The following is a 20,594-nucleotide window of genomic DNA, read 5'->3' as shown; positions in this document are numbered from 1 at the left end:
TCTCATTGGGTTCAAGAGAAATGTTGTATTAGAATTTATAAAGGGACTGAGGAAGGAGTGGAAAGGGTAGAAAGGGAAATTGAGAGGTATAGGACTATGGATGGATATGGGTTGAGTATAGAGTTAGAAGTTGAAGGAAAGAGGACGACGACTACACTTAAGATCGTATTTTAAAACACATCGTGGCCCACCTTCACATATTTGGCAAGGCTTTCGTATGAGTTTGGGGCATTTCCAGGGGTAATTGTATGAGTTTGGGGAATTTCCAAGGGTAGTTTTATGAGTTTGGGGCATTTCCAGGGGTAGCTTTATGAGATTGGGGCATTTCCAGTAGTTTTATGAGTTTGGGGCATTTCCAGGGGTAGTTTTATGAGTTTGCGGCATTTCCAGGGGTATTTTTATGAGTTTGCGGCATTTCCAGGGGTATTTTTATGAGTTTGGGGCATTTCCAGGGGTAGTTTTATGAGTTTGGGGCATTTCCAGGGGTAATTGTATGAGTTTGTGGCATTTCCAGGGGTAGTTTTATGAGTTTGGGGCATTTCCAGGGGTAGTTTTATGAGTTTGGGGCATTTCCAGGGGTAGTTTTATGAGTTTGGGGCTTTTCCAGGGGTAGTTTTATGGCCCTGGTGGTGGTAGTTTGACCCTTCTTCTGTGGCATGAACCTAAAAAAATAAATCAAATAAACTCTCCCTCAAATAAAAATGTCTCTCAACCAGCCTCCCCCCCTCTTTCAACCAGCCTCCCCCTCTCTCTCAACCACTCCCCCTCCTCTCTCAACCAGCCTCCCCCTCTCTCAACCAAACACCCCATCTCTCAACCAGAACTCCCCACTTTCTCAACCAGCCTCCCCCTCTCTCTCAACCAGCATTCCACTCTCTCTCTCTCTCTCTCTCTCTCTCTCTCTCTCTCTCTCTCTCTCTCTCTCTCTCTCAACCAGACCCCCCCCCTCTCTCAACCAACCTCCCCCTCTCTCTCAACCAGCCTCCTCACCTATCAACCAACCTCATCCTCTCTCAACCAAGATATCAAGCTGGGTACGGGATTAAGTGTTGAGGTGCTGAGGGGGTGCTGAGGGGGGGAGTCTTGCTCCTACCTGCCTCCCCCCTCAGGTAAATGCCTAATCACCTTGCCGCCAACCCTTCCCACCTTCGCTTAATTACCTGGTGGGACTCTCTAATCTCCTTACCTGCGCGTGATAATGAGTAGGTTTACCTCTCTCTCTCTCTCTCTCTCTCTCTCTCTCTCTCTCTCTCTCTCTCTCTCTCTCTCTCTCTCTCTCTCTCTCTCTCTTCTTTGGTGTCAGCTGTAGGGTCACGCGGCAGGAAGGGAGAGAGAGGAGGAGAGGGGAGAGAGAGGGAGGGAGAGAGGAAAGGGGCAGGGAGGATTGGGAATGAAGAGGAAGAGGGAAGAAAAGGGAGACTGGTGGAAGAATGGAAGAAAGTTTAAGGAACTGAAGTTTAATAAAGAGAGGAAGGAACGAACGAATGAAGGAAAGAAAAAAATGAGAAAGAAAAGAAGAAAGTGAAAGGAGGAAGGGAAAGACTGCAGGAAGGAAGGAAGAAAGGAAGAATAAAAAGAAAAAGAATAATAAAAGAAAAATAAAGGATGAAAAAAAGTGCTGAGGGAAAACAGGAGGAAAAGAAAGAAGAAAACAGGACGAAGATACTTTTTTTTATTTTTTGGGGGGGGGCTTCCTCAAACACTCATATGCACAAACTTTCAACAACTTTATTTCATCCAAAGAATCTATTTTTTCCTATCATACATTTTTTTCACATTAACGTAGCCTACTAGTTTATATTTTTCAGCCTAACGTCACGAAAGTCTTATATATGTACATCTAACCTCTAACACAACTACCCAATTAAAGTATTACGTCATATTTACATTCACCAATCAACTAAGCTAATCAACAATCCATTAGAGAAATCCTATGTACATTTAACATTTAACATCTCACTTGCATATCATCAACCAACGAAGCTAAATAAGATTACTCCGTTATTTCCTTCTTAATTTTGCCTTCCACGCGGGCTCTTAACTTTTTAGAGTCCACTTCTTTGACAGTGTATCCTTGTAACATCTTATTTACATCATTTAATTAATCAACTGCAAATCAATTACTTACTTATTACTTATTCCGTTCATTCCTTCCTCATGTCCTTCACGCAGACTCCCAACGTTTTAGAGTCCAATCCTTTATCAGTGGAGCGTTTTATCATCTTATTTACACTATTTCATTAACCAAGAGCAAATCAATCAGTTATTTATTCCGTTCATTCCTTCCTCATGTCCTTCACGCAGACTTCCAACGTTTTAGAGTCCATTCCTTTATCAGTGTAGCGTTTTATCATCTTATTTACACTATTTCATTAACCAAGAGCAAATCAATCAGTTATTTATTCCGTTCATTCCTTCCTCATGTCCTTCACGCAGACTTCCAACGTTTTAGAGTCCATTCCTTTATCAGTGTAGCGTTTTATCATCTTATTTACACTATTTCATTAACCAAGAGCAAGTCAGTTATTCCGTTCTCTCCTTCCTCGTCTCCTCCATGCAGGCTTTTTACGCTGAGTCCATTCCTATATCAGTGTGACATCTTACTTCCGTCCTAGAAAACAAGAGCTCACCAATCAGTTACTCCGTTCTTTCCTTCCTCATAAACTAAGCAGGCTCTTTGCTTCATACTATACCTTTTATGACACATTATTTATTTATCCTTAACCAAGAACTGAACAATCAAGAAATTACGTAAACAATGCAGTCAATCTTACAAGTTCCTTCCCTGCTCCTTTCTTTCTTTCTTCCTTCCTTTCTTTCTTTCTTCCTTCCTCTCCTTGCCATCCACGGAGACCTTTAACTTTTGACTTTACTCTTGTTCAAACTAACTTGGTAACGAAGCCCCGCCCATAAAACACACCAGCAAGAACCGATGAGCCTCAACCTTCCCCAGCATCCACCAATCACATGCAATCTACGTCAGCGAGGGGCGTGGCTTGTGGACTGGGTAGTGTTATACCCCGCCCACAAGACAGCCCAGCAAGAAACAATGACTTTTAACCTTTCACTGCATCCACCAATCACGTTCAGCCTACGTCACAGAATGGGCGTGGCCTGCCTGTGGACTGGCCAGTGTTGTGCGTTTTAAAGGGAAGGGGGAGGAGCTTATTTGCCTAGATAATATGAACATGTTTTTATAGCTTCAAATGAGTTTATGAGACTAGCACATGGGTGGAGGGGGTAGCGTTAGTCCCTGGGGGGGTCACTATCTATATACACATAAATACACACATACATACCAACATACACACAAACAACCATCCTTATGTAGATGAACACTTAAATACCCTCCGCTTTTCCCTTCCTTTTCCCTTATTTAAAAAACCATTTCTTTCTTCTCTCCAACCCTTTCTTACTGACTGATGATAATGATAATAACAATAACAGCAACAATAAAAACACAACCATTATCATTATCATCATCATCATCATTACCATTATTATTGCCCTTATTATTATTATTATTCCTGTATGAAAATTGGAATGTTAAGTCAGTTTTTTTTTTTTTTTTGTATATTCTATGAAGTGATAATGAGCACAAGAATTATTATGAGTGACACAAAGGAATAGCCATGGCACTGCTCTCCCTCTGTGTGTGTGTGTGTGTGTGTGTGTGTGTGTGTGTGTGTGTGTGTGTGTGTGTGTGTGTGTGTGTGTATACTGATGACCAAGTTATTGAAGAGTATTCGTCAGGTATGTCCAAGATGCTGCTGCTACTTATATTGTTACTGCTGCTGCATCTACTACTACCACTACTACTACTACTACTACTACTACTACTACTACTGCTACCCAGGGAACAATGGCAGGAATTCAACCGGGTGCACCCTCAAAAAAAAATTAAAAAGGATAGCGAGGCAGAGAAGTGTGGATTGGGTGGGCGGGGAGAGGAGTGAGAAAAAGGGGTGATGGGAGGAAGAGTGAAGGGGTGAACAGGTGGAGGTATGGAGATAAGGGGTGGGAGAAGAAATGGGAGAGGTGTGGATAAAGTGAAGGGGAGGAGAAGAGGAAATTAAGGGATGAGTGGAAAGGAAGCGAAGGAAAGAGAAAATGGTTATATCCTTGAGTATGCATCACCATCAAAATCATTATCATCATCATCAGCAGCAACAGCAGCAGCAGCCAGGCAGGGCGTCACACCTCCTGGGTTCCGAAATGAGCGAGTTCACCGTCGAGGGTGTGGCAGGTTTGAAGAGCCTTTATTTCCTCTCTTTTGAAGCCTAACGTTACATAGAGTACGACGCGAGGTGTGTGTTTGTGTGTGTGTGTGTGTGTGTGTGTGTGTGTGTGTGTGCCATCACAGATCGCCCTACGGCGCCTCACGCAGCAACCGCGGCAGTGTTCAATAAGGCAGCGGCGTAGCGCTGTTAGAAGGCGGGCTGCGTGACGGGGCCGGGGGAAGGGTTCAGGTCGAGGATGGGGTAGGGCGTGGAGAGCAGGAGGGAGGCGGCCCCGGATTCTTCGTGGGAGGACAGCATGGGATCCTCGGGCGCGTAGAGCACGTCGATGACCTGCAGCACGGCCATCAGCAGGAAGCCGCCCAGCAGGCCCATCAGCTTCACCGTCTGGTTCTCGGAGTTGCTGCGCTCCCGCTCCAGGATCTCGCAGAAGGTGACGTAGAGCAGCGTGCCGGCGGAGAGGCCGTGCAGCACCGTGGGCACCAGCACGCCCACCGCGTTAGTCTGCGTGGTGTACGAGATCACGAGGGTGCCGACCATGCCCCCGAGCGGCGAGGCGATGGAGAAGATGGTGAGGGAGGTGAAGAAGGCGGGCCGCGTCACGCCCACGGTGAGCAGCTCCATGCCCATGCAGAAGGCAATGATCAGCTTGTGGGCGGAGAGCGCGGCGAACAGCACCCACACGTCCTTGTTGGTGTGCATGAGGCCCAGCGCCAGGCCCTCCATCACGCTGTGCAGCGACAGCGCCACCACCACCATCACGGCGCGGAACGTCGCCACCTTCGTGTCCTTCCCCGCCGCCGCCGCCGCCTTGTCTCCGTCGCTGGACTCCGTTTCGGGCAGGAACTTCTCGAGGCTGGGGTCGTCAAGCTGCGTCTCGTGCACGCCGGCCTTGTGGTTGTGGTTGGGGTGCGAGTGTAGATTCTCGAGGTGGCTGTGGTGGTGGCCCTGGCCCATGCTGAGGCAGTAGTGCACCGCCTCCTCCACCACGTACACGAAGAAGAAGCCGAGGCACACGCTCAGCTCCGTGTAGGGGTACTGCATCTCCGGCATGTAGCCCAGCGCGCTGGCGTGATCGAAGGAGGCGCGCGTCTCCGGCAGCAGGTGCAGGAACACGGTGGCCAGCAGCACGCCGCCGCCGAAGCAGAGGCACCCGCTCATGAATATCTGGGGAGAGGACCGCCATGACACCTCCGCCACCACCACCACCACCACCGGAGTCATTGCTATGTGCTCCTATTGTCCTCCTGTTCCTCTCGTTTCCCTCTAGCCCGTACCCCCACCACCACCACCACTACTATAGTCGATATCACGAGAGCTGGCGAGCCTACTCCTTCAGGGGTGGACTCGCGGACTTGGCATCATTGCTTGGGTGACCGTCTCTGCGTCGCTCATTGGCTGTTGTTTACTAGATCTAACCTGCCGTGACATAGAGCCGATTTCACAGTCCAACACAGTGTCTTCGTAACAGCCCGAACCAAACTACAGAATCCCACACAATCCAAAACGGTGAGGTCTTCGATGCCACACTAAATACAGAAGACTTTTCCTGTATAGTTTCATCAAATTTGTGAACTTAGATATAAACACCAGACACTAAACAAGGAAATTTCGAAGGCTCTGGTGTTGGTTTGGGAGCTTACTAATCCATCATGGGGGACTGTGAAACTGGCCCATAGCCTACTATCGATCTCTGCTACCTCTTTAAATCAGTACCGTTACCCAAGCAATGATACCAAGTCCACAAGTCCACCCCTGAAAGTTTTGCCCCCCCCCAGCTCTCGTGGAACCGGCTATACTACCTTACTACCATTACTACTATTACTACTACCATGCTGCTACATTCTCTTACATTTCTCTACTCGTCCTGTCTTCCTTTTTCCTTCCTCCCTCTTACGCCGGTTTTTAATTAATTTCAACTTTACACATCTTCCCTAAGCTCCTTTCCTCCTCCCCTTTCCTGCTCTTCTCCCTCCTCAACTTCTAAATACCTCTTCCTCCTCCTCCTCCTCCTCCTCCTACCCCAAACCATACCTATCGTGTTTCTCTCATACCTCCAGCAGCCACTTTTTCCTCTCTCCATTTCTTCCTCCGTTACACACAAGGGTACGTCTGTCTGAAGGAGGAGGAGGAGGAGGAGGAGGAGGAAGTAATAAAGGAAGAGGAGGAGGAGGAGGAGTAAAAATATGGTGAAATAAAGGAAGAGGAGGAGGAGGAGGAGGAGGAAGTAATAAAGGAGAAGGAGGAGGAGGAGGATATGGGTACACCTCTCCTCTCCTTCCTCCTCTTGTTGATCCCATTCCTCAGCCTCCTCCTCCTCCTCCTCCTCCTCCTCCAACTCCTCCTCTTCCCAGATAACAGAGGGTAGAGGAGCAAAAAGCGTTTATAATTTCCAGAGTCAAGCGCCATTGAAGAAGACGAAGACGAAGAAGAACAGGAAGTACAAGAACAAGAACAACAAGAACAGGAAGACAGATAGACAGACAGACAGACAGACAGACAGACAAGAGATTATGTAAGTAGAAGAGGATGTGGAAGAAGGTAGAGGAAGAAAAAAAAGGGGGGAAAGAGAAAAAATACTGGGAATGTGAGGAATGAAACTACGGGGCGAGGTTAAGAGGAGGAGGAGGAGGAGGAGGAGGAGGAGAGGAGGAGGAGGAGGAGAGGAGGAGGAGGAGGACCGCACGTTTAGACCAACATGTCGAGGCGCTGACTCTGTTCAGATTCTAAAACGTAATCTTCTTAACTTATGTAACAGAGAGAGAGAGAGAGAGAGAGAGAGAGAGAGAGAGAGAGAGAGAGAGAGAGAGAGAGAGAGAGAGAGAAGGAAGACAGGATAACTAACTAATATATAACAGGAGGGGACAAAGCAAACAAAGGAAGGAAGGAAGAAGGAAAGAAGGAAGAAGGAAAGAAAGAAAAGGAGAGAAAGAAAGGAAGAATGAATGAAATAAAGAATGAATGAAAGAAAGAAAGAAAGAAAGAAGAGATACAACAATACGAAAAGGAGGAAATGAAGGAATGAATGTGTAAAATTGAATAAAGAATGGAAGGAGGGAATGAAAGGAAGGAAGGAAGGAAGGAAGGAATAATAAAACACACACACACACACACACACACACACACACACACACACACACACACACTCACTCACCTTCATGCCATTCTGCCTAAGAGCTTTGGCGGCGACGCGACGAACGAGGATGGGCGAGAAACAGGCCATCAACGTCAACACCGCCATCAACACCAGCACCACAACCTTCGTCAGCCACAGGGCCATCATGGTGGTGGTGGTGAGGCGTGGTGATGACTGGTGATGAGTGGTGGTGAGCGGTGGTGGTGATGGAGGGGAGGGTGAGGATGGGGATGGTTAGATGGTGTGTGTGTGTGTGTTGGTGGTGGTGATGGTGGTGATGGGAATAGGTAAGGGAGGGTTAAGATAATGCCGGGGATGGTGATGAAGGAGGACAAGTGGTGATGATGATGGTGATGATGGAGGTGATGGTGGTGATGGTGATGGTGATGGTGATGGTGATGGTGGTGGTGTTGCTGGAGGTCAAGTCTTGTATTTTTTTTCTCTTCACTTGCCCTGAAAAGAAAAAGAAAAACATTAATAGTAATAATAATAATAATAATAATAATAATAATAATAATAATAATAATAATAATAATAATAATAATAATAATAATAATAGTAATAATATGTCAAGAAAGTTTGTTAGTGTTTGAAATTAAGTGAAAACAGTCACCTCTCTCTCTCTCTCTCTCTCTCTCTCTCTCTCTCTCTCTCTAATCGCGCCCACTCACACATTTAATTAAACAGGAAATAAATAAACACAAATAAATAAGTAACTATCAATACATTAATACGAAGTGATGATGATGATGATGATGATGATGAAGAAGAGGAGGAGGAGGAGGAGGAGGAGGAGGAGGAGAAGACAGTAACAACAACAACCACTACTACTACCATTACTACTACAACCACTACCACCACCACCACCAACAACAACAACAACAGCAACAAAAAGTAACACAATTTCCTTTTCACTCAATCCTAATCCTGTATAATTTTAACCCTTACTGAATTAAAGGGATTAGTGTCTGTCTGTATGTATGTATGTATGTATGTATGTGTTTCTCTGTCTGACGGGGAGGAGGAAATATAGGAGGGAGATATGGAAGAAGAAGGAGGGGGGGAGGAAGGGAGGGAATGAAAGAATGAGAAAATGAGAGAAAGGAAAAAAGAAAAGGAAGGAAAGAAAAGAAAGAAAAACAAGACAGAATGAAAAAGGAAAAGAGAAAACGGAGACGAGTAAACAGAAGAAAAAGAAAGAGGAAGTAAAATCAGACAGACAGACAGACAGACCACCTACCCGCCTATAGCTACTGGCTGTCACCTTTATCCTGTTTTAAGTGGACCAGAACCTTTACCGGGGGGAGAGACGAACCCCTTCCTGCAGGTGACGGCCACGCGGGTTAGAATTGACAGGGGTCGGGGGAGAGAGGAGAGGAGAGAGTGTATATGGGAGAGGGTTCGGGTGAGGGGAGGAAGATGGGAGAGGGGAAGAGGGAAGAGGGGGAGAGGGAAAGGGGTTGATGATGATAGATAATGGAGAGGGGATGAAGAGGGGAAGGGGAGAGGAGGGAGGGGTAAGGGGGGGAGATGGAAGAAGGGAAAGGGAGAGAGGGGAGAGGAGGAGGGGTAGATAGGGATAGATATGGGGAAGGGGAAAAAGAAAGGAAAATGACAACGCAGGGAGTGAAAACAGAAAGAAAATAAAAAATAAATGAAAAAATAAGTAAAAAATAAATTAATAAGGAAAGAAGGAAGGAAAGAAAATAAAGAATGAATGAAAAAATAAGGAAAAACTCAAAAAATAAGGAAAGAAGGAAGGAAAGAAAATAAAGAATGAATGAAAAAATAAGGAAAAACTCAATAAATAAGGAAAAAAGGAAGGAAGGAAAGACAGAAAGGAGGAAGGCATACGGACAAATAAAAAAAAAAAGTAGCAAATAACAGAACATAAGAACAAAACAAACAAGGAGAGATGGCAAAAAAAAAAAAAAAAATAACAAAAAGTGTATTTAAAGTAGGTAAGTAAAGGAGGAAAAGCCGACGATGCAAAGGGATAGAAAATGACGGGAAGGCAGACGATCGCGTATAATCTATTAGCTAAGGGTTTTATCACAGTTCCCCTTCGCAAACCAACGTTCTTTATCTCATTTCTGGTAAGCCTTCAAAGAGAGTGATACCCATATGTGATGCTGATGATGATGACGATTATGATTGTTGTTGTTGTTGTTGTTGTTGTTGGTGGTGGTGGTGGTGATGATGGTGGTGGTGGTGGTGATTGTGATATTCGTGGAAGCTGTTTGTAGTCAGGATTTAGAAGAAGGGATATGAATAAAGCGAGAGAGAGAGAGAGAGAGAGAGAGAGAGAGAGAGAGAGCGGTGAGGATATTGCTTTAACTTAATCCTCACTTCCCTGACGCCGTGCCTCCCTTACTAACGCATTGCTCCCCTTGCTAAACCCTTGACAAGAAAAAAAACAAATGACGATCGGAAGAACCCACCCGTGCGAAGTCTGTCTCATAGCAAGATCGCGCTACTATAAAAACACCTGCCTGCGCCATAACGGAGTGGAGCCGACCAGGAGGAAGAGGAAGAAGAGGGGGAAGAGAAGGAGGGGATAAAGGGAATGTAGAGGGTCACAAAACGTTGACTTAGATAGGAAGGATAGAGAAGGGAAGAGGAAAGGATGGACGAGAAGGCAAGAGGAAAGGATGGAAGAAAAGGAGAGGTAAGAAGGAAAAGGGCGAATGGGAACAGGAAGGAGGAAGAGGAGGAAGAGGAGGAAGTAGAAATACCAACAAAAACAACAATGAACACAAATATCGAAAGCCTACCGGTCAAACGTAATCTATAAACTACTGATTAACTCCATTATAATCTCCTGCACATACTTTTTTTTTTATACTATCAGTTGGAATGTATTCTTAAACTCCACCTGAAGTGTCTCCAATAGCAACCAAAACAAACAATGATCACAAATACCGAGAGCCTACCGGTCAAACGTAATCTATAAACTACTGATTAACTCCATACCATCTCCTGCATATACTACTTTTTTTTTTTATTATCAGTTGGAATGCATTCTTAAACTCCACCTGAAGTGTCTCCGGTGCCCAGACTAACGTGTTTATCAGCCGTACATGATGAGATGATATAAACGACGGCCGAGTGACGATTAAGCAGTAGCGGGCGTTATCTATACACTGCTGACCTGGACCCGCCTTCTCAACAACCTCGGACTCCTGATATTATAATTTTTGAGAGGAGAGAAGAGGTAAGGTTGAGGAGGAGGAAAAACAAAAAGTATGGATAAAGGAGGAATAGGAGGAGGAGGAGGAGGTGGTGGAGAAAGGGAGGGAGGAAAGAAAAAGGAAGGGAGGAGGAGAAGGAAAACATGTGCTGGTGTGTGTGTGTGTGTGTGTGTGTGTGTGTGTGTGTGTGTGTTTCTCAAGAGTGTTTTACCCGTTCATGGCGTAGAAATCTTGCAAAACTACCACCAGAGATATGCCCCCCCCCCCTTCCCCCGCCCCCCATGGCAATCCCTGCAACTTCTACGAGAGCATATAGACACACTAAGGCGTCCAAACGTTTGAGGATATGGGTCCTGTCATTTCGGAGGCCTGCAAAGGGTGAGGAAAGGTTGAGTAGGAGAAGAAAAAGAAGAGGACAAGAGGAGGAGGAGAAGGAGGAGGAGATAAGCGGAATGCAGAGGGCCAGAAGAGGTTGACTTAGGAAGGAAGGAAAAGGAGAAGAGAAGGAAGAAGGGAAAAAAGAGGAAGGAGAATAATGAGAAGTAGGATTAACTGATTGATTATTGGGACGTTATATCTCGGCGCCGCAACTGCAGGATCACAAGGCGCTGGATTTAGTGCATTTAAAGTGACTTGTATTTTAACACTATATTAAACCGGTAAAAAAAAAAATGGAAACATAATAAAAAAAAACACCAATGAAACTATATATGAGAAGTAGGAAAGAAGAGAGAGGGGGAGAGGGAGCAGGAAGGAAGAAGAAGAGGAAGAGGAAGAAAAGAAGGCATAGGTAAAAATATGTATTGGCTACACTTGGCGAAATTCTGACACGCACGCACACACTTCGGGGGGGAGAGAGAGAGAGAGAGAGAGAGAGAGAGAGAGAGAGAGAGAGACGGGGAAATTGTTTTAACTTATCGCCTTCCCTGACGCTGTGCCTTCCTTACTAACGCACTTCTCCCCTTGCTAAACCCTTGACAAGCGAAAAAAAACAAATGACGATCGCAAGGACCCGCCCGTGCGAAGTCTGCCTTATACCAAGATCGCGCCACTATAAAAAACACCTGCCTGCGCCATTACGGAGTGGAGCCGACCAGGAGGAAGAGGAAGAAGAGGAGGAAGAAGAGGGGATAAAGGGAATGCAGAGGGTCACAAAACGTTGACTTAGATAGGAAGGAAAGGGAAGGAAAAAGGAAAGGATAGCACTACACCCCCCCTCCCTCACTCTCAATCCCGTCTCCCTTATGCATTACAAAGTCCCTTAATCGTCAGATGTGAAAATTCTTGGCACTGTTTGCATCGTGGTAATCGTGACTATAAACTACTGTCCGTTTTGCTGCCCTTGATGTCTCCTTGCTGACGCAATGCTGATGTTGATCCTATTTACGCGGCTTAACAGCATGGAGGGAGAGAAGGAAGGAAGGAGGGAGAGGAGGGAGGGAGGGAGAATCTAAGGGAGGAGGTGGGACAAGAGAAAGTATGGATAAAGGAGGAAGAGGAGGGGGAGGAGGAGGAGGATAAGTAGGGAAGGAGAAGGAGGAGGGGGAGAACATGTGCTGAAGTGTGTGTGTGTGTGTGTGTCGTAAGCAGATTGCCTCGTGATAGGCTGCTCCTCCTCCTCCTCCTCCTCCTCCTCCTCCTCCTCCTCCTCCTCCTTCTCTTCTTAATCAAAATACTTCTGGGTTATCAGCGAGATAGGCGAACACCACCACCACCTGTTGCTTTCACATATCCGATAGTAGTAGCAGTAGTAGTAGTAGTAGTAGTAGTAGTAGTAGTAGTAGTAGTAGTAGTAGTAGTAGTAGAAGTAGTAGTATCAGGAAAACAAAAGGAATATATAAAACGCAACAGGAAAGACAAAAAAAAAAAAAAGATAGATATTAAATTGAGGACACGCACGAAATCACAACAAGGAAAAAACACGTCGTAAGATTATAGAAAAAAACACGTCGTAAGATTATAGAAAAAACGCGTCGTAAGATTATAGGGGAAAAAAAAACACGTCGTAAGATTATAGAAAAAACACGTCGTAAGATTATAGAAAAAAACACGTCGTAAGATTATAGAAAAAAAAACACGTCGTAAGATTATAGAAAAAAACACGTCGTAAGATTATAGAAAAAAAAACACGTATGATTATAGAAAGAACTAGTCGTAAGATTATAGAAAAAAACGCGTCGTAAGATTATAGAAAAAACACGTCGTAAGATTATAATTTCTTAAGAAGCAACGAAAACGCACAAGAAAGAGAGAAACCAGGCCGGAAGATAGGAGACGGAGGAGGAGGAGGAGGAAGAGGAGGAGATAAGAGGAATGCAAAAGGGTGAGGAAAGGCTGAGTAGGAAGAGGAAAAGAGGACAGGAAGAGAAGGAGGAGTAGGAGGAGAAGGAGGAGGAGAATGAGGAGGAAGAGGAGGAGGAGGAGGAGGAGGAGGAAGAAGAGATAAGCGGAATGCAGAGGGTCAGAAGAGGTTGACTTAGGAAGGAAGGAAGGAAAAGGAGAAGAAAAGGAAGAAGGGAAAAGAAAGGAAGGAGAAGAAAGAGAAGTAGGAAAGAAGAGAGGGAGGGAGAGATGATAATGACATGTCTCTCTCTCTCTCTCTCTCTCTCTCTCTCTCTCTCTCTCTCTCTCTCTCTCTCTCTCTCTCATATTACACCTTTTACTTCATTTTTTCTCCCGCCAATTAAGATTCAGGACACCCTTCCCATTTTCTCACCTGCCGGCCGCTGCGTGCACCTGCGAGAAAATTAATTGCAGCCTTTGATGGAAGAAAGAGTGTGAGGGAAAGTGAGAGAAGGTGAGAGAGTGAGGGTGAGAGAGAGGGTGAGACAGAACAAGGATAACAAGAAGTGGAGGAGAAGAAGAAGAGGTAGAACAAAAGAACAAGAACAAGAAAAACAAAGACAAGAATAATTACAGGAACAAGAAAATACAGGAAAAAAAGAATGAAAGAAAAATAAGAAAATGGAACGGGAAAAAGAAAGGAAAGTAGTAGTAGTAGTAGTAGTAGTAGTAGTAGCAGTAGTGGCAGTAGTAGAAAAAGTAGAAAAAGTAGAAAAGGTAGGAAAGACAAAGAAAGGAAAGGAAGGAAAAAAAGAGGGAAGCGAAAAAAAAAATAATAAAAAGTAGAGACGAAGGAGAGATAGACAAAATAAAACAAAAGGAAAAATAAAAAATCCAGGTAGGCCTATGCAATTAATCACAAGACAGACATGTAACACACTCACTTACTCACCTTTTTCTACACCAACACACTAACCATTGTTACCATTCCTCTCCCTTTCAAACAAAAATGAAAAATAAAAAATCCAGGTAGGCCTATGCAATTAATCACAAGACAGACAGGTAACACAGACACTCACTCACCTTTTTCTACACCAAAACACACTTACCATTCCTCTTCCTTTCAAACACAGGTAAAAAAGAAGAAGACCGGTATATGCACTTAATTAACAGGCACAGGTAGGTCCAGGTAGGTTACACGTCACACCAAAGGACTCACAACTTACCCTAATTGCAGGTAACGTAGGAGACGGGGCAGGTAAGGGACGAAAGGTGACTAATTAACGAGACAACAGGTACGAATGAACTTGGACAGGTAAAATGCGAGGAGGTTAATGAACAAGTGGAATAGGTGAGGTCCAGGAGGTGAATGAGTACAGGTGTATGTGTGTGTGTGTTTGTGTGTGTGTGTGTGTGTGTGTGTGTGTGTGTGTGTGTGTGTGTGTGTGTGTGTGTGCAGCAGGTGTACATGTGTGCTGCTTCCTTAGATAGGCATATACACGTGGAAGGACATGAGAGAGAGAGAGAGAGAGAGAGAGAGAGAGAGAGAGAGAGAGAGAGAGAGAGAGAGAGAGAGAGAGAGAGAGAGAGAGAGAGAGAGAGAGAGAGAGAGAGAGAGAGAGAGAGAGAGAGAGAGAGAGAGAGAGAGAGAGAGAGAGAGAGAGAGAAAGCCACTGCTCACACGTCTAAGCAAGAACGAACACTGATGACCAACACACACACACACACACACACACACACACACACACACACACACACAACCAAACCTCCAGAAACAGCAGCACCACCAACAAGAGGAGGAGGAGGAGGAGGAGCAGAACAACCTCACACACGTCAGTCACTTCACCTCACCACTTCACAACTTCGAAACTGACGACGATGAAGATGACGCAAGAGACGCCGACGAAGGGTAGGGATGACTTGGCACGCTGGATACGCTTGAGAACCCTAACGCCTGGGTCCTCAGTCCTCACATCCAACTCGTGGGTGAGGAGAGGATGACTGAATGAGGGCGGATTGAGAGCGGTAGATAGAGGGACAAGTAGAGGAGGAGGAGGAAGAGGAGAGGGAGAGGAGGAGGAGGAGGAGGAGATATTAAGGAGGGAAGTCAAACGCGGTATTAGAGTATAAGTTGGAGAGTTAATCCGTGGAGATGAGGTAATGGAGGAGGAGGAGGAGCTGGGACGTTCATTCACTGACGAAGCGCCCACTGCAATGAGGGTGTGTGTGTGTGTGTGTGTGTGAGAGAGAGGGAAAGGAAGGAGATATTACCAGTACTAACTTATCATCAGCCTCCCTTCCCTCCCTTCCCTCTCTCTCTCTCTCTCTCTCTCTCTCTCTCTCTTTATCTATCGTGTTTCCATGTGACAGATTACTGATAAACGATCGAGACTTGAGATCTTTAAGTGGTTCAAGAGTAAAAAAAAAAGACTGGAGGCCGTGCGCGCGCGTGTGGGTGTGGGTGTGGGTGTGGGTGTGGGTGTGTGGGTGTTAATACTGCATTCCTATCACAATCTTCAAGCCCTTCTCCATATGTCTATCTCTATCTTTTTTTTCAGTACAGGAAGCAGCTCAAGGGCAAAATAAAATAAAGAAAACAAAGAATATACGAAAAAGACTAGAAAACCTTACCTATAACATTACTCTTTTGCCCAATAAGACTGAAGACAAACTATCCACAGAAGAAAATACTAAACAGATATATTACTTTCTTCTACTTCTAAACTCCTTGTGGTACCGTATTTTTTCTCCTTCTTCTATTTCTTTCTTCTTTTTTTTATCAACTGGACAAGCTCATTCACCATGCCTTTTATACCTTCCCTTATAGAGGAACTACACTATTATCACACACACACACACACACACACACACACACACACACACACACACCAATAAATGCAAAGATGAAAAGAATAGAAAGATATGAAGGTCCACTCTTAGCCCAAACTCGTGACCTATATCAATCACTTTTCTACCTTCGCCCACAAAAAACTTTATCGCTTTCGGCTGTCACAACAAACATTTTCAAAGGTCATAAAGGAGATCAGTCTGGTTCTAATGAGTGTTTATCGTACGCCAAGTGCAGAGAAGCCTTGACGAACTATCACTCGGCTCATAAAACTACCCATGGACAAGTCCGCAACCTCGACAAAAGCCTAATCAAATGCGGGTGTGCAAGTTTTTTATATGCATGGTACAGAAGCCTTGACGAACTATCACTCGGCTCATAAAACTACCCATGGATAAGCCCGCACAACCTCGACAAAAGCCTAATCAAATGCGGGTGTACAAGTTTTTTATATGCATGGTACAGAAGCCTTGACAAACTATCACTAGGCTCATAAAACTACCCATGGACAACCCCGCAACCTCGACGAAAGCCTTGTCCAATGTGGGTATGGGTGTGAATGCAGGTAAAATATCATCAGAAGCAGTAATAAGATGGGGATGGCAGTGGTGGTGGTGAGTGAACGAGTGAATAAGAAACTGAATGAGTGAGTGAGGGAGGAAGGGAGGGAAGGATTATGAACAGGAGCTAATGAGAATAAATAAGAGTGTGAGACGAGGAGGGAGTAAGATATGGAGGGAGAGGGAGAAAGGGAGAGAATATGAGTGTGAGTGAGTAAGAATGAGTAAGAGAGGGAAGGAGTAAAAAATGGAGGGAGAGAGAAAATGCGTGAGTGAGAATAGACGGGAGCAAAAACAGAAGTAAGGAAGGAAGGAAGGGAGAGAGTAAGGAATAGAGTAAGAGACGAAGGGAGAGGGAGTGAGTAAGGAGTGAGAGAAAAAGAACAGGGAGTAGTGAATAGGAACAGAAGTAAGGAAGGAAGGAAGGGAGAGAGTAAGGAATAGAGTAAGAGGCGAAGGGAGTGAGTGGGAGAGGGAGTGAGAGAGGGAGAGAATGAGAAAAAGAAAAGTTAGTTAATAGGAATAAATGTGAGGAGGGGAGAGTGAGTGAAGGAGTGGTGAGGGAGTTGGAGAGGGAGTGCGAGGGAGTAGGACAGGCGAGGAGGCGGTAGGATCATTGTGGCGTTTAATGGACACATCCTTGAGTCCTTGAGGCGGGCTATGGACCACTAAAAGGCAACCCTAGGCCCTTAATAAATAATATGAACAGGTGGTTTGGCAGGCTCTTGACCCAATTATGTGACGAAGAATTACTTGTGAGAAGGGAAATCGTCTTTTTATTCCTCTTTTTATATGTATTTTTCATTTAATCTTATTTCTATTCTTCTTCCTGTTGTTGATGCCCCGCGAGGTTCATCCATTACGCTGAGTGTGTTTTCCTATCACAACACACTCAGGTGAGTTAAAAGTCGACGTTACAGCCACTCAGCTCGTCCCTCACGCCCCGCCCCCTCCCTCAGCCTTCCCCAGTAGCGTTTAGAGGCTATTAGTGAACAGTATAGTGATGGGAGAGCAATAAATGATAATAATACTCAACATCATACCGGCCTTACTGTACCTCTATTAGTAAAAGTGTATAATAGAGGTATACTAGTAAGACCGGTAAGGTGTTGTTTGTGAGCATCATGGGGCGGCGGTGTCTGAGTATTCCGTGTACTATTGGAAGACCCGGGTTCAAGTCTTGCCCGTCGCTACAAGGTGACGCCGAGTGGCCTAAGACTACCCACATGCTGCCCTGAGGACCACCTGTCAACCCGGATTCTAGAGAACATCCAAAGAGCATCAAGTGGAGCCCCGGAGAACATCATATGCCACACAAGATGGCGCCACTGTAATACACTTGCCCGCTTCGCTAACGGGATGGGGCCGACCAGAAAACTCTTATCAAGAAAGCCTATACCGCCGCTGTAGGCCGAACCCAAAAACAAAATCTGTTTTTATTATATCTGCGAGGAAAATTCTGTCTACAGGGGAACATTTTTGGTTTGACAACATTTTTGGTAAGATTTCCACTTTGCGAGCTTTTTCTGCTATTGTTATGCCGTGAACTGACTGACTTCCGTATTGTTGCCTATCTGCAAGGAAAGGCTTATAAACAAGGGAGCATTCTTCTTGAGACTTGCACTTTGCGAGCTTTTTTTCTGCCTCTCTGTATCTCCGAGGAAAAGTGTCTAAACGAAGGAAGTGTATTCGTGAGATTTTCAGTTTGGGAGCCATCTTCTGCTAGTGATGTGCTCGTTTACTGCATGTCTTCTTTGCTGTATCTGCTAGTAATATGCTCGTTTACTGCATGTCTTCTTTGCTGTATGTACAAGGAAATTTCTGTAAACGGAGGGAGCATTTTATGAGATTTCCATTTTGAGACTTTGCTGCTGTGATGTTCCTGAACTGCCTCTCTCTTTTATTAGTGTATCTGGAAGGAGAATTATGCAAACGAAAGGGAGATTTTTTTTCCGTGATATTTCTATTGAAGAGAATATTACACCCAGACAAGACCGTGTTTACATAGGGTCCAGCTGATGGTTAGACGTCGCTGCTTCCATCTGGCGGCAGAATCTGGAGACTCAGCTCGGTATTGCCAAACGCCACCACCCTTCACATTAACTATTTCCAAAGGCCGAAAATGAGATCAGTCGGGTTCTACTGAGTGTTCTTTCAGGTTCATGGTACAAAGGAAGGGTCAAACTACCACCAGGGCCATAAAACTACCCCTGGAAATGCCCTAAACTCCTACGATAGCCTTGTCAAATGTGTGTGCTTGGGCGCCGAAGTGTTTTAGAACTTGACCCTTGAATCAAGAAAAATGTGTGTGTGTGTGTGTGTGTGTGTGTTATCTTATTTAAACTTGAGTGGAGGAAAGGGGAGGAGAGAAATGACCCTGTCCTCGTTTCCTCCCTCCCTTCCCTCCTCTCACTCTCTCCATCCCTCTCTTCTCTCCCCTCCAGTCATCTTATCCTGTCCCCCATCTTGCAAGGACACCTGCCTGATGGGCGTCCACGTGTGTGTGTGTGTGTGTGTGTGTGTCCGATGCCAGGGTTTCAGAGAATGAGGATGAGAAGATGGTGATGGTGGTGGTGATGCTGTCGTGGTAGTGTTGTTGACAGGAATGATACTGGTAAATGTGGTGATGTCGATTGAAGCAGCCAAACCAGGAGAATAAAAAAGGTGAAGAGAGGAATGTATGGGATTAGAAGGTGGTGGTGGTGGTGGTGGTGGTGATATTCGTATTATTTCATTTCATTTCATTTCATTTTGTTGTTTCTTTTTCATATTTCTATTTATTTTTCTTCCTTCATCCCATTCTTATTTTCCCGTATTGTTCTTATTTTCTTTTCTTCAGGTCATATAACAACAAACAAATAAGCTTTCGTGTCGCAATCCTTGAGAAAGAACAGCACAAAAAAAACAGCAACAGTGGTGGCTAGTATAAAAAAAAAACAGCAATAAAAATAACAAGAAAAAAATAGCATTTGTAATTGAAAGTCTATTGATATTATTACTTTATTTGCACAGTGATGAGTATCACCAGTAATCATAACAATGACACCCCACCACCACCAGCAACAATAACAGCAATAATAATAGTAATGATAATAATAATAATAATAATAATAATAATAATAATAATAATAATAATAATAATAATAATAATAACAATAAAATCAGCTTGATGTTATTATTTTTATTACCATTTGTATTAGCAGTAACACTAAATTTAAGTTAGCTACTAGCATTCCTAATAATTATATTATAAAATAATTTAAGTAATAAAAATAAAAATATAATAATAATAATAATAATAATAATAATAATAATAATAATAATAATAATAATAATAATAATAATAATAATAATATAATGTCAATGTGATGATATTATTTCTATTAGCCTTCTTATTAGCAGAAACACTATTAGTATGATACTATTCGTATTTGTAATACTACTATAAAACAATAATAATAAAAATAGTAACAATAATAATAAGAATAAGAATAATAATAATAATAATAATAATAATAAATAAATAAATAAATAAATAAATTAGCAATAAGTTTAGTGACAATAATAATAATAATAATAATAATAATAATAATAATAATAATAATAATAATAATAATAATAAATAAATAAATAAATTAGCAGTGAAGCAGTGAAAAATAATAACAATAATAAAAAAATAATATAAAATACAAACAAAAACAAAAATTTAAGCGTAGTATATAATGGCTGCGTGTCACAGTAATACTATGCAGTGGGAGGGCAGAGGCGGGGTGACAGAGGGGCGGGGTGACAGAGAGGCGGGGTGACAGACCTGGCGTGGCGAGGGTCGTGTCGGGAAGGGCAGAGCGGCGTGACTGAGGTGTGGTGTAGAGTTTCCTAACTAACAGGTTAAGGTGTATCTTCTATATATACTGCACAACGAGGTGATATAACACCCTGATGAGTTCGCTGGCATGGGCCGGGGCGGTGTGCTGCATTAACAACCGTGGGGATGTGATGTCTCACGTCACTTCGTTTGTCAACACCTCGTCTCGCCGTGTCGCCGCAGCCTTCACGGCCCTCCCTGTCCTTGCTGCCCTCCTCGAAACAAACACCACCAGCGGCACCATGACTCATAATGGGTCGTATTTCAGAACATTTCGTCGCCCAAGTTCACGTATTTAACAAGGCTTCTGTAGGAGTTTGGGGCATTTTCAGGGGTATTTTTATGATCCTGGTGGTAGTTTGACCCTTCTCCAGTAGCAAGAACCTAAAAAAACACTCATTAGAAGCCAATTGATCTCTTTGGCCTTTAGATATAGTTGATGTGAGAAGCGAAAGTGTCATAATACCAGCTAT

The 20,594-nt window shown here is 44.0% G+C and overlaps 1 protein-coding gene across 5 annotated transcripts; it reads right to left on the bottom strand.

The window, feature by feature from the left end:
• Positions 1-1,708: 1,708 nt before the first annotated feature.
• Positions 1,709-20,221, bottom strand: LOC127007890 (zinc transporter ZIP1-like). Of its 5 annotated transcripts, none has more exons than XM_050879343.1 (3): positions 20,068-20,221; positions 7,393-7,827; positions 1,709-5,405 (listed from the first exon to the last, which is right to left on the bottom strand). In XM_050879343.1, exons 2-3 carry the CDS (start codon positions 7,519-7,521, stop codon positions 4,428-4,430), a joined length of 1,107 nt encoding a protein of 368 aa, XP_050735300.1. In that variant the 5' UTR covers positions 7,522-7,827; positions 20,068-20,221; the 3' UTR covers positions 1,709-4,427. The 5 variants fall into 5 exon arrangements, with proteins under 5 accessions (XP_050735300.1, XP_050735297.1, XP_050735298.1 ...); XM_050879340.1 differs by lacking the exon at positions 20,068-20,221 and adding an exon at positions 14,615-15,096; XM_050879341.1 differs by lacking the exon at positions 20,068-20,221 and adding an exon at positions 14,695-15,096.
• Positions 20,222-20,594: the final 373 nt, after the last annotated feature.

This window comes from Eriocheir sinensis, chromosome 36 (assembly GCF_024679095.1).
Source record: "Eriocheir sinensis breed Jianghai 21 chromosome 36, ASM2467909v1, whole genome shotgun sequence".
Classification (NCBI taxonomy): Eukaryota; Metazoa; Arthropoda; class Malacostraca; order Decapoda; family Varunidae; genus Eriocheir; species Eriocheir sinensis.
Note: the sequence above shows the minus strand (reverse complement) of the source record. Positions and strands in the feature narration are given on the sequence as shown.

Excerpts from the sequence above, each read along its gene's own strand:
- LOC127007890 (XM_050879343.1), bottom strand. The coding sequence starts at position 7,521 with ATGATGGCCCTGTGGCTGACGAAGGTTGTGGTGCTGGTGTTGATGGCG. Across the intron at positions 5,406-7,392 it reads TTAGGCAGAATGGCATGAAG|ATATTCATGAGCGGGTGCCT; the intron begins GTGAGTGAGTGT and ends TCCTCTCCCCAG.